Raw genomic sequence first — 14,649 nt, forward strand, 5'->3', positions numbered from 1 at the left:
TGTAAAATATAATGGAAGGAGATGCCCTTCTCGCTTCCATGGCCACTGGTGGCTCCAAACCACCAGAGTTAGCACTGCAACTTGCTACAGACTATACCACCAGAACTCCCTTCTCTGTGTCTCACACTCATCGCCATCAAGTTGGAATCAACTCATAGATGACCTTCTGTGGCTGTAAACTACACAGAAGGAGATTGCCCTTCTTTCTTTCATGGTACTGATGGTGGATGTGAATCACCAGACAGGCACTGCCTTTCAGTGCAATATCCTACAGACCACACCACCAAAGGTCCTCGTTTAGTGGCTTATCTGCTGTTGTCATATCTCAAAAGTGAGTAGGTGTGGAGTTTGTCTCTCTCCATATGGCTTTTCTAATGGAGATGACTATGTGGAGGGGCAGGACTGAGCCAGTGGGGCGTGTTAGCTACTTACCATTCCTCAAGGGGATTGGCCAGCCTCAACAATCTACAAGAAGATTGGCTAGTCTCACCAATGATTTGAACAGCTCGAGCTGCAGAGAATAGGAATTTTTCCCTCACCAGAAGGAATTCTTCCTGTACCAGAAGAGATGGAACTCTTCACCTGGCCAGAGAAGAGAGACCTCTCTCAACTCAGTGGACATGCTTCAGGATGGCAGCATCAGTGACGGCTGAACTGGAGAATTGGATGAGAGATGAGACTTTGGGGTAGGGAGGAGCCAATATTGGCAGGATTGAGAACTTGAGAACACTGAGAGCCTTGAGTCTCGAGGCTGACATGCCTGCATGCATTTTGGAAGCTGTCTTGACTGTATTTTGTTATTAATCTACTAATTTTGTAAACAAGATGTTATAATCTTTTAACTCCCTCAAAATGGTTCTGTGTGGTCTGTGAGCTATCACATTGGATTTTGGACCCAGCCAAGCACTAAGGTTGATACTGAGATGAGTAGAAGGAGGCAGGGAGTGTGGGAGACATGTCTGATCTTATGGGAATTGGTTTTGTGTTACTGATCTATGGGTGAGCATAGATTCCCCCTGGGAAGTTGGTAAAGGTCAAATATGGTGCTTCCCATGTAGCCCTTGCTCTTTTTACAGTATGTATAAGACATGGCAGCATCAGGATGGATGGTGAAGAGATTGAGATTGTTCACAGCTTTAGTTTGCTTGGCTCGACAGTCAACAGCCTTGGAAATTAAAAGGCGCATTGCCCTGGGAAAGTCGGCTGTTAGGGACCTCTCCAATGTACTGAGGAGCAATGGTGTCTCTCTGGAGACTAAGGTGCGTCTGATACAGGCCATGGTCTTTGCAATCGCTTGTTATGCATCAGAGAGTTGACAATGACCAAGGAGGATAGAAGGAGAATTGATGCCTTTGATCTGTGGTGCTGGAGAAGAGTATTGAGAATACCATGGACTGCTAGGAAAACAAACGGATTTGTCCTGGAAAGGGTTAAACCAGGTGGCTCCTTGGAGGCAAGGATTCTGAGGCTCCGTCTAACATACTTTGGACATGTTGTGAGAAGAGACCGGTCCTTGGAGAAGGACATCATGCTTGGGAGGGTGGAGGGACGGCGCAGGAGAGGAAGGCCCTCTATGAGGTGGATTGATTCAGTGACTGGGATAATTGGGATGGGAGTGTCGGAGACAGTGCGATTGGCACAGGACAGAGCGGAGTTTAGGGCTGTTGTACATAGGGTCGCTATGAGTTGCAAGCGACTCGAAGGCACATTAACAACAACAACATAAGACATGTTCTATACTGTTGTAGGCTCATTAACATAATAAAGAAAATCTTGCTCCTGATGAAATCGCATCCCAGGTTATGTTTCCAATATATATTTGAGAGGGAAAACAATTCAATTCTTCACAACAACTATGCACCAAGAACGAGTGCAACAATTGGTCCAAAAGCACAGAAGAGGCTTCCTCATCATAGATGAATCCTATAGGACTCCCATGCTTGAACAGCTAAAGGTTTAGCTTGGATGAGTCAAGAGGCCATTATGCTGAGTGAAATAAGTCAGGTACAAAAGGGCGCATACATTCTGTATAAAGTATTTATAATGTTGTGGAACAAAATAGGCATGACTGACTAAGGGGGGGGGGGGAAATCCAACCTACAATTTGCTTCCTAAAGTTTTGTACAAATCACACACAAAAAAGTAAATGAAAAAATTTAAGACAATTGGAAAATTTGTGGCTGAATCTGTGATAAAGAAAGATGAATTTTAAGAAAAGAAAAATTAATTCCATGGAATTAGCAACTGTACAACAAACATCATGCTGAATGGAGAAAAGACCGAAGTTATTAATTTTATCCTTTTACCTGGATACACAGTCAATACCCATAGGTATAGTAATCAAGAAAGAAAATGAAGAATTGCATTGGGAAAACCTGCTGTCTAGGAACTCTTTAAAGGACCAAAGAGGAAGTATGTGAAGAAAATAGTGCAACTGACTGAAGCCATGATGTTTTCAATTGCTTCATATGCATATGAAAGGTGAACAGTGAATAAGGAAGACTGAGGAAGAATTGACTTCCTTAAGGTTTTGGCATTGGTGAAGAATATTGAATATACCATAGACCTTCAAAAAGAACAAACAAATCTGTCTTAGAAGTAGTGTAGCCAGAGTGTTCCTTAGGGAACACTGCTAGTGAAGCTGTCAGTGATAGTTTGCTGATGATAGTGACACTTCCCCTTCCATACTTTGGCCATGCTGTCAGGAGGGGCCAGTTCTTAAAGCACCATGTTTGAGAAAGCAAAAGAGAGGAAGACCTGTCTTCAGTGTGATGAACTGAGGTGTGGCTGCAACAGAGAACCTGAGCACAGTGGCGATCCTGAAGACGGCACAGGATTGGGCAAGAGTTCTTTCTGCTTTGCATAAGGCCCCTATGCTGATCCACCTCAAAGCCACCTGACAAGAACAACAGAGAAAATAAAACGTAGAAAAAGAATTGTAGTATAGTATGTGGGTCACTGTGCACACATCTATATCTTCTCCGTGTGAATGCATGCACATAAAATGTTTTCTCAGGCATTACTAACTATTCATCATGGAAAAGGTAAGGAAAGACATTAGTTGCCTGCAATGCTGGTGACAGATGTCTTGTTTTGTCCTCCTGGGGCTGCTGTGTTTGAAGGGTGAGGCAAAGCCAAGGCTGGAGAAATTAGGGAAGGCTTCCTGGAGGATTTTAAGTGTTCTTGTGGATCCTTGCTGTTAGCTAATATTCCTCCTAATTATATATTCTTTTTAGCCAATCACAAGGTGTTTGTGCTATGACACGTGCTGGGCTCACAGTCTCTCTCTCATTACATGAACATCTGTGTGTGCCCATACTAATGGAGCTCTCTGGAGTCTGCCTCTCTGCACTGTGCTCCAGGCATTGGCAATGCTGTGCCCCATTTTCCCTCCTCCTGAGATGATGAAATACAAATTCTTCCACGAATGTATTAAGTCTGAAACCTAGCTGTGTGCAGCACAGGATGGCCTGATGTAATGGAGGATATGCTGGGTCTGACAAGAGAGATCAACTAAGAGACAGAAAGTTGATCGAAAATGTATGAGGAAGAAATAAACTTGCAATTTAAAAAAAAAGCAGGAAAGAATGGGTGAAACTGAATCACAGGTGAAAGTAGCTGGAAGCATGGAAATTATGAGCCTTGATCCTTGGATGATCTTCATACACACCTGAGAAGCAATGAAAAAATGCAGATTCTAGGTGATCATATTCTAAAATTCAGGTTAAAAATGTGAGTTTGTAAGTTTCCTCAGGGTACACAAGGCCAAACCAGCACAGAGAGCTGTCCTGAAGTTAGGTGTAAAGAAACTGAGACACCATCTGTTTCTCCACGTTTATCGGGGGAATCAACAAGCAGAGATTGCACCTTCAGAGAAGCAATCCTGAGGGAGATGTGTTACAGTGAGAGCTTTAGTTTTCACACCCTACTGTGGAGCTCTGTGGAGTGTAAGGAACTCCCTCGGCTAGACTGGTTTTTATCAACTCCCTCATCCTGTGGGCATGGCATCCCACGGGCACATCCTTTATCTTTAAAGAAGAATATTCATTATGACCTAGCTTGAAGCTGTGCTGAAAGCATTGGCAAAAAAATAAGGTCCCAGGAATCGATGGGACCCTGATTGACGTGTTTCAACTAACAGATGATGCTCTGGATGCGCTCACCACTCTTTGAGAGGAAATTTGGAACACAGTGATCTGACAGATTGACTGGAAGAGATCCATATTTGTTTCCATTCTCAAGAAAGGTGATAGAACAGATTATGATAACTATAGAACAATATCATTAATGTCACATGTAAGCAAATACTGCTGAAGGTTATTAAAAAGAAGCCAGAACAGTACATAGATAGGGAACTTTCAGAAGTTCAAGCAGAATTTAGAAGAGGCTGTGGCACCATGGATATCATTGCTGATGTCAGATGAAACCTGCCTAACAATAAAGAATACCAGAAGAATGTCTACTTATGCTTATACACAAAGGCATTGACTGTGTGGATCATAACAAGTTGTGGCTGACATTGAGAAGAATGGGAGTCCCAGGGCATGTAATTGTGTTCATGTAAAAAACCTACACCTAGATCAAGAGGCTGTGTGTGAACAGACCAAGGGAACACTGCATGGCTTAAAATTGAGAAGGGACTGTGTTAGGGTGGTATTTTCTCCATACCTATTTAATCTGTATGTTTAGCAAATTATTTGAGAAGCTGCACTCTGTGAAGAAGAATATGGCATCAAGATCAGAGGGAGATTCATCAATAACCTGTGTTATGCAGATGACATAACCTTGCTTGCTGAAAGTAAGTATGGCTTGAAGCACTTGCTGCAGGAGATCAAAGAATACAGAATACAGCCTTCAGTATGGATCGCATCTTAACATAAAGAAAACAAAAATTATTACCACTGAATCGATAGGTAACATCATAGTAGATGGAAAACAGATTGAAGCTGTTAAAGATTTTCTTTTCCTTGGATCCACAATAACACCCTTGATACCAACAGTCAGGAAATCAAGAGACATATTGCACTGGGAAAATTTGCACTGGACTTCTCCAAATTGGGACTTCTCCAAATTTTTTAAGAGCAGTGATGTCAGTTTGGGGACTAAGGTGCGTCTGATTTATGCTATGAGTTTTCTGATCACTCTATTCATCTGAGAGCTGGACAGTGGATAAGGATGACAGAAGAATAATTGATGCTTTTGAGCTGTGGTGTTTGAGAAGAGTACTAAATATCTCATGGACCACCAAAAGAAAAAAAAAATATTGGAGAAAGTGCAGCCAGAGTGCTCCTTGGAGGCAAAGATGGAAAAACTTCATCTCTTATACTTTGGACATGTTGCTGGAAGAGGCTGTTCCTTGGAAAGGGGCATCATATTTGGAAAAGTGAAGGATCCGTGAAAGGGAAGAAGACCCTAACGAGATGGATTGACACAGTGACTGCATCAATGGGCTTGAGTGTGTCAGGGATGGATTGACAGTGACTGCATCAGTGGGCTTGAGTGTGTCAGGATTGTGAAGACGGCACAGGATACGCCACGGTTCAGATCTGTTGTTCATAGAGGTGCTATGAGTCTTACTCCATTCGACGGCACCTAACAATGACGACTACTGTAACAGGCTTCTTTACATGCTTTTGAGTAGTTTTTGAAACCAACTAATAGCTGATGCTCCCGCATGTTTTCAGAGACATGATTTTATCCACCCTTTTCCGGGGGAGCAGTTAATGGCTTTGAACTGCGTGCCTTTGGGTCGGCATGGCAACTCCTTACCACTAGGCCACCAGAGCTTTTTGCATTAGGATGCTTGGAACCGATTTGCATTAAAGCAAACAGAAGCCAGAGAAGCGTGAGTGGAAGCTGTCCATGGTGCTGAATCCGCTCGTGCGTCCTGCGCTCAGCGTTCCAGACAAGGGCTCCTGGCGGTCTCGCTCTCCATTTCCCGCTCCGCTGGGGTGCAGGCCGCATTTCTATTCTGTTCCAGGCAGAGGACGACCCGGATCTTCCCCTGGGCGGTGGCCGTAGGCGTGGCTCCCAGGGCGGGGCGCAGCGTGGGGACCCCAACCCGCGCTCCCCGCCCCTGCGCCAGCTCCTCCCCTCCCCGGCCCTGCGCGCCCGCCGCCGGGGATTGAGAGCGGCCTGGAGCCCGCCGCCCGGGATTGAGAGCGGCCTGGAGCGAGCGGGCGACGCGGAAATACAAAGGCCGGCGCTGGGCGGAGGGAGCGGCGGGCTCCACGGGCGGCATGGACGCCGAGGACCCGGCCTTCGAGCCCCGGCTCTGCGGCGAGCTCAAGCACCTGTGCCGGCGGCTGCAGGAGGCGTACCGCGAGCTGCGCGAGGACCTAACGCCCTTCAAGGATGACCGCTACTACAGGTGCTGGCCCGCGGGATGCTGGGGGCGCGGGAGTGGGGCGCGCTGCAGGTAGTGGGGGCGCTGCTGGGGTGCGTGTCGTGGGGTACGGAGGGGTGGGGTGTTGCTGGGGTGCTAGGGGTAAAAGTGCTGCTAGGGTAGAGGTGGTGGGGCCATTGCTGGGGGCGCGCTGTGGGGTAAGGAGGGGTGGGGGTGTTGTTAGGGAGGGGTGGGGGTGTTGTTAGGGTGCGGGTGCGATGGAAGCGGTGGGGCGCTTCTGTAGTGCATGCCGCGAGGCACAAAGGAGTGGGGGTGCTGCTGGTGTGGGGGTCGAGATGCGGACAGTGCTGTGCTGCCCAGGTGTGCAGAATGGGGGTGATGGGGCGTTTGCCAAGGTGTGCGCGGTGCGGGGTGCAGAGAGAGTGGAGGAGCGCTCCCAGGGTGGGGGGTGGGAGTCGTGCCAGGGGAAGGGCGGTGGGGGGACTGCTGCCTCCCCTCGCCCTGTCCACCCTAGCCCAGCAAGCAGCAGGCGCAGGAGGGAGCCGGGGTAAGCCGCCAGGCGTGGATGTGGCTGCGCATTCTCTAGCCGAGGGCAGGTCGGAGAGTAAAGTGAGGAGCCATTTTCCTTCCCCAGAACCTGAGGAAGGTCCTGAGGGTTCTCATCCTCGTTTCGCTCCCTCTTCCTGACTCCTCCTCCCGTGGTGCTCCTTTGAACCTTACACACACGCGCGCGCACACACACACACACACACACTCGTGCGCCTCTCCCATCCCCCGTGTCTCTGCTCAGGGCTGGACTAGTCCCGGTTTGGTCCTCAGCATCAGGGAGAGGGCCTGGGCCTTTACTACTACAGATTCCTTGGCCTCTGGGCTTTGGGAAGAATCTCGGAGAGGGAGCTGTTAGGGGGCTAACTGGCTCATGGTGACCATGCAGCGAGAAGCCACCTATTTTAAACCCTCTGGGGTATTTGTTTCCTTTCTGTTACCCTCTTCTGACTCAAGGTGCGATCAGGGAGAGTGGGATGTTCTGTACCCTTCCTGGCTGTGCCCTGCGGGTCTGGTGGGAAGGCATCCCCATAGCCAGTGCCTGTAGGCCTTGGGTCTGTGAAAGGACCAGAGGAAGTCTGGGACCCAGAATCTAGGCTGATTTGGTTTTATTACCGGGGACCTAGATTGATTTTGTTTCTAAATAGCAGTGTGACTCTGAGAGAGTTACCTGTGAACACTCTCCCAGAAAGCTCCGAATCTCTAACAGGGCATGTTTGAAGCAGAAGGTCTTTCTGTGTCTGTTGTTGGTTGAACTGGTCTGTCATGGTGACCTCACGTGTGCGTAAGGTTTTCAAAGCTGTGGCCCATCAGAAGGGGATACCAGGTCTGTCTTCCAAGGTGCCTCTGTGTAGGTTTGAACGTAAACCTTTCTGACTAAAAACAGTCAAGTGTTTGTCTGTAGCACCATCCCAGAGCTCCCCTCTGCCAGTCTAGGATCCTAACGATTCACTAACTTACTCTCGTGCTATCTGCCATTCTGCTCGTGGCTTTGAACTGGGAACTGTTATTTTTGTATGACCTGCTGTTTTAATAGTTCTCCATACATGTTCCCAAAGGCCTTGATGAAGGTCATGTCCACTGACCTTGGAAGCCAGGCAGGCCCATGCTGGTTGGTATGGGAGCCCTGGTGGCCTAGTTCATCGGAAGCTGTGCTACTGACCCAAAATCTGAGCTGCTCTGGTAATTTGAATCTTCTAGTGCCTCCTCTGGAGAAAAGCAAGCAATTTCCTCCTAGTTGTTTTACAGCCTTGGAAAGCCGCTGGGGGGTCAGAGGTTCTGACTCAACAGCAAAGAGTAGGGTTGCATGCAGGCTCTGAAAGAACATGGTGGTGTCGTTGGTGCCGTCGAGTCAAGGATGACGCGTAGTGATCCTGGGAACAGCACACCTGAACCCTGCCCTATCCTGTGCCAGCCTTTATCCTCCAACATTTTCAAGAGCCCGGTAGCCTCTCGGAGTCTAATGAGAAGTCTCTGTGGCTCAGCTCATAATCACTGGATCACAGTGGGACCTTCTTCCCTGCCTCTAATGCAATCCTGAAATCGTCTGGTGCAGTCTCTTCAGTTAATCCCCCATCATGCAGCCTCCCGCGAGGCGAGAAACACGGGGAAAGAACCCACAAGGAATTTTAGAACTTTCTTTTAAAAACAATTGAAAATCTATATTCCAACCTCCTTTCCCACTAATTTACCATCACTGTAGCTGGTGCTCCTCTCTAGATCTTATTTGCCTCGGAACTTACTCTGGCAGATGAGGTGACAAGTGCAGTGGTCACCATGCAAATGGCAAAGGAGAGAATAGCCGTCATGGCTAATCCACACCTGGATTGTTCTTTATTCATTTGCCCATTAATTCAGCTAATAGCTGCTGAGCATCTCCTGTGCTTCCATATTTCTCTAGGTTCTGGGGACACAGAGGGAGCAGGACAGACAGGGCCCCCACTGTCTGCCATGGGGCTGCTGCACAGTGAACAAGTTCTTATAAGTTGTCGCGATTTCAATCATGGTAGTAAGTAGGTGACATGAAAAAGAAGTGATGGGTGCTCTTTTTTTTTATTTTCTGTGTGTGTATCATCAAATTGAATCTGACTGGTACAGGAGGAGATGGCCCCTCCTCCGGCAGAGCATCTGGTGGATTCGAACCACATATCTCTGGGATTGCAGTGCAGCTTCTTACCACTAGGCCACCAGAGCTCCCCCAGGGTGCTCTTCAGAGACTCTTGTGAAGGTGCCAAGAGGAGACTGTGAGAAGGGGGCGTGTGATGGAGAACTGGAGAATGAAGAGTTCACTAAACAGTGATGGGGAGGCATTCTAGAAGAGGACGGGCACATGCAGGGTCCCCGAGGCCGGCAACATGGGGGCCTAGTGTCTGGGGCACAGTGACCAGCCAGAGGCAAAGCTGAGTCTTTAAGAATCTTAAAAATGAGCCTAAGGAATTGAAAGAATTGCATTAACAGTGCAGCCATTGGGGTGGGGTGAGGGAGTTTACACAGGGCGTACGGCATGTATGCGTTTGGAAAAGGTTCTTAGTTGAGTTGGGTCCTGGTGACTCTTCCACCAGGGTTAGAAGACCAACCCAACCCCCCTGCCACCGAGCCACTTCCAACTCACGATGACCCTCCATCAGGTTTCCAAGGCCTTAGATCCTTATGAAAGGAGACTGCCCGTCTTTATCCCTCAGAGCAGCTGGTGGATTTGAACTTATGCCCTTTCAGTGATCAGCCCAGTACATACCAGGCTACACTACCAGGGCTTTCAGCCACTTCCTGTGAAAGCAAGTCAGCTGCATCATGCTTTATATAGCACACAGGTGTACAGGGTAAAACATAATGTGCATTTTTTTCTTTTACTTTTCAAAGAGAAGAGTGAACTGGGGGAAGGGTGGGCAGGGAGAAAAGTGCAACAATGAATGAATGGAAATCCAAAGTCTCTGTAAATTTTCATTGAAATTAATAATAATTAAAAAAAAGAGGAAAAAACCCACATGATGTGCACCTTTCCAAATCAAAGATTAAACCTTTTGCCAGGGTGTGGTTTCTAACTTATCGCCACCCTGTGGTGCAGTATTAGGTGTGCACTGAGCAGTTAAGGGGGCTTAGGGGTAAGGGCTTGGGCTGCCAACAGAAAGTACACAGTTTGAACCCACCAGCTGCTCACAGGGCAAGATGGGCAGTCTCCTCCTGTGGGGTTCACAGCCTCTGAAAACCCACTGGAGGGTCAGCTATGGCTTGGTTCCAATTTGACGGTTCTTAACAACAAACAGCAGAGCGGTTAGGTTGAATCACTGACTCCATTACCGTGAGCTGATTAAGGTTACTCAGCTCTCCTCAGCGGCTTCACTGAATTTTTCTCTCACGAGCTTGCACCATTGTGAAACTGGGCGCGATGCCGAGTTTCAGGGGACTCTGATAGTTTTGGCTCCTGCGCTTGACTAGAAGGTAAACTTGCTACTATGATTTTGCTTCCTCTCCTCACCATCTTGATGTGTTCATTAGTGATTTGTGTTATTAGTGACTAAGAAAGCGCCAGCCTTCTTTCCGAGAGAAGCTGGGATTCACCTCACGTGGCTGGCAGCTTCCTCAGAGTGGAGTGAATCAGAGCACAGCTGTGAATGCTCACTGCCTTCGCTGGCGCAAGGGGCTGCATGGTCGCTACGTGATTTGGCAGCTCTGTGTTCAGAGGACTCACAGGCCTTTTTAGCAAATGAGAGATGACGATGGTGCTGCCTGCTGGGACACAGCGTGGGTGGGAGAGCGAGAGGGGACAGCGGTTCTGAGCACTTAGATTCTAGTCCCAGCTCTACTCCTGGCTTTGGGGAATCACTGCATTTCACTGCTGGACTAGTTTCCACGTGGGGAACGGGAAGCTGTTAACTCTCACCTTCTCAAGGATGCTGTGAGGTTCACGTGATGCCATGGAAGTGCCTTTCACGAAAATACCAAAGCTGCTTTCAGATACAGAGAACAGCAACCACCTACACAATGAGGCAAGGGATGGAGTCAGATGGTCCAGCAGCATGATGATGTCGTCTAGGGCCTTTCTCTTAGCAATTGACCATTTGGGCTACAACTTTCTCATTCTCACTCATAAGAACTAACCAGCTCTCTGTGGCTCTTGCTGAAAGAAGAGAAAATTTTCCTGAATTCCACAACAATACTCCCTGTATGTTTTTATTAAATGACAGAGACAGACACATGCTAATGAGGACAGCCAGTCACTGTAGAAGACTGATGGCGTCTCCCAAAATTGAGCACACACATACCCTCCACCTGGCAATTTCTGTCTTAGGAATATACCCTACACTAATGCGTGCATGGAGCTTTGGTGGCCTAGTGGTAAGAAACTTCACTGCAGTCCCAGAGGTATGCAGTTCAAATCCACCAGTTGCTCCATGGGAGAAAGTTGGACAATCTCCTCCTGAGTGATTTACTGTCTTTGAAACTCGCTAAAGGGTCAGCTATGGGTTGGTTCCTACTCGACTGTACACTACAACAACAACAACAACAACAATGGTGCACGCATTCCCACCAGAAATCACATATTAAAATGTTGCCTGCTGGGAGCTCTGGTGGCCTAGTGGCAAGAAGCTGCACTGAAACCCTGAAGGCACACAGTTCAAATCCACCAGATGCTCTGCTGGAGAAGCAGGGGCAATCTCCTCCTGTACCAGTCAGATCCAATTTGACGGTACACACACTAAAAATAATAAAAAAAATTTTTAAAAAGTGTTGCCTGTTGTTGAATTGCTTCCACCTCACGGCGACATCATATGATAGGACAGAACTGCACCATTGGGTTTTCTAGGCTGATATTTATGGGAGCAGATGACACAGGCCTTTCTCCCGTGGAGCTGCTGGTGGGTCCTGAGAACTGGCCCATTTGTTAGCAGTTGAACTCTTGTTGTTGTTGTTGTTGTTATGTACCACTGAGTCAGAACCAACACATAGTTGACCCTCCAGGAGGTTTTCAGAGGCTGTAAATTGCACAAAAGGAGATTGCCCATCTTTCTCCCATGGAGCAGCTGGTGGGTCCAAGGCACGTGCCTTTGGGGCTGGCCGTGAAAATCCTGACTCCTGAGTGACCAGAGATCCTCAACCCTTAACCGGTCACGGTTGATACTCACTAAGAGTGGAATGTGTAAGTGAAGTGTGTGGCCTTATTCCACAACAAGATATTGGATGGGAATAAAGGCAAACAGTTTATACCTGCATGCAACAAGGAATGCGACTCTCACATTTAATGGCAAGCAAAAGAAGCCAGACACAAAGAGCTTACCTGCTCGGTACGGTTTGTATAAGTCATACAGGGAACTCCGGTGGCTTCGTGGTTAGGAGATGCACTGCCAGCTCAGAAACCTGGTTTGAATCCACCAGTCTCTCCACAGGAGGAAGACAGGTAATCTCCTCCTGTGTGATTTACAACCTCTGAAACCCCCCTGCACTGTCAGCTGTGCTGTGGGTCGGTTCTGACTCAGCTGTTTACAGCAATTAGAAGCAGTATAGTCAGGTGAAACCACACTATGTTCTTAGAAGCAAATAGCCCTGAAAACTCTGGGGTTTTTTTGGGGTCAGTGACTGGAGAAGGCAGAAGTAGGTTGAGTGGGTACTGGCAATATTCTGCTGTTTGATTTGGGCACCGCTGATGCACATATTTTGTGGACATGCATCACCCTGTACACATGATTGGGGTACTTTTCTCTGTTGAACACCATCCACTCGATTCTATCTCATAGTGACCCTACTGAACTCTGGTGGACTAGTAGTAAGAAGCTGTTCTGCTCTGCAATTCCAAAGGCACATGGTTCGAATCTACTAGTTGCTCTGTAGGAGAAAGATGGGCAATCTCCTCCCGTGTGATTAACTCCCTCTGAAAACCTGCTGGAGGGTCAGCCGTGGGTTGGTTCTGACTCAGTGACAACAACGACACCAACAACAGTGACCCTGTAGCACAAAGCAGAACAGGCCCCCAGATTTCTAGAGTTTGTGGAAGCAGAGCGGCTGGTGAGTTCCAACCACTAATCTTTCAGATAACAACCCAGTGCTTAATCTTAGTACCACCAGGTTTCCTTACGCATATCACAACGCACTTTAAGAAAAAGGTTAACCAGATGCTCTGCTGGAGAAGGAGGGGGCAATCTCCTCCTGTACCAGTCAGATCTGGTTTGACAGTACACGTAAAAATAATACAATTTAAAAAAATGGGGAAACAAATTGAAGGACAGGACACAGACTTTAAAAAAAAAAAAGAAAAAGGTTAAAGGAACACTGACTTGTGTCTTGACGAGAACAGGCCACCTGCCCTGTCCTGAGCATGCACTTGCAAGAGACTGGGTGACACTTAGCCTTGGAGGACCCAAGTCACAGCCGGGTGCAGGTCCCCAGTGTGTTTCTGTTCCAGGCAGTCTTGACATCTTCACCTGCTCCCTGTCACACTGATGTTGGTGTCAGTGCCCACAGAGCCGTCCCTCCTCGTTCCCGGTTCTGGGAGGACAGCTCACTCTGACCATGGACTACTGACAGCGCTCACAGCTCAGATTCAGAGACTTTGGGTGCTTTGCGGTCAGCCACCTGCCACCACCTCGAGGCACCACTGAGTTTGCTCTGTTTCAAGACAACCACAAGTGTGTCAGAGCAGACCTGAGCTCCAAACGTGGTGTTTGATGGCTGTGATCTTTTGGAAGTCAGTCACCAGACCTTCCTTTGGAGGCACCTCTAGGTAGATTCAAACCTGCATCCACCATCTCCTCTGTGGGGGCATTCTCCTCCCATGCAATCAACTTTCTTTGAAAACCTGCTGGAGGGTCAGCTATGAGTCAGTTTTGATTCAACAGCAATAAACAATGTCAACAACATACTTTTCAGTTACCGGTTGAGCATGTTAACCATTTACAGAACCCAGGGACCATTTAGCTCTATGGCCCAAATGAGAACATTTGAATAGGAATAAAAATTTAAATTCACTTCGGGTGTAGATAGTGGTGATAGTTTCTCAGTGTGGTGGTTATACTTTAGAACACTAAATTGTACATGTGAAAATGATTAGTGTCTTGTTACATAAATTTTACTGTAAAAATTATAGAAATTCAGACCCAGACAAATTCCATCACTGTCCATCTCTGGTTGCTAGGTTGGTCACCGTGAGTGGGAAGGACTGTGTGATGTCTGGGTGGTCTTACACGGTCTCCTAGGACAGGAGGCAGGACTTGAACACTTGCTTCTCTGGAGTGCGGGCTGCGATGTAAACACAGGTGTGTGCTCTCTGGCGGTTGTCAAAGTCCTCCTGTCCTTGCTCATGAGGTGTCATTTGGTCAAAGTCTGCAGTGTGCCCCTGTATTCACAGCATTCACATTTTTGCACCTAAGAAAGGTGAACTTCTGGCTTTGTGTCTCTTTTTCTGGCTCTGGGCTGTCCCAGCGACAGGACAGTGACTTAAAGCCCAAAACCAGACTCACTGCATTTGATTGTGACTCATGGAAGCACCACAGGACAGAGACTTGTCCCGCCAGGTTTCTAAGGCATTAAATCTTAGCATAATCAGAGTGCCCTATCTTTCTCCCACAGAGCTGCTCATGGGTTTGAACTGCCAACCTTTTGAAAAGCAGCACAATGTGTGCCTGTGGTACCACCAAGACTCCTTGTGGGGACTTGGAAACTCAAAGCCTGGCTCATGCCATTTGAGTCAGTTCTGGTTCACGGTGACTCTCCATCAGGTTTCTGAGGCCGTAAATCTTAACCGGAGGAGATTGTCCATCTTTTTT

General features: G+C 47.7%; 1 protein-coding gene across 1 annotated transcript in view; it reads left to right on the forward strand.

Moving 5' to 3' along the window:
- The first annotated feature begins 6,239 nt into the window (after positions 1–6,239).
- Positions 6,240–14,649, forward strand: part of TMEM181 (transmembrane protein 181) — a 62,099-nt gene continuing 53,689 nt past the window's right edge. The window contains exon 1 of the mRNA XM_006882761.1: positions 6,240–6,370. Coding sequence (XP_006882823.1) covers positions 6,240–6,370 — 131 coding nt within the window. The remainder of the gene's footprint in view (positions 6,371–14,649) is intronic.

The sequence above is a fragment of the Elephantulus edwardii genome, unplaced genomic scaffold, assembly GCF_000299155.1.
Source record: "Elephantulus edwardii isolate Elephantulus edwardi_28Jun2011 unplaced genomic scaffold, EleEdw1.0 scaffold00024, whole genome shotgun sequence".
Classification (NCBI taxonomy): domain Eukaryota; kingdom Metazoa; phylum Chordata; class Mammalia; order Macroscelidea; family Macroscelididae; genus Elephantulus; species Elephantulus edwardii.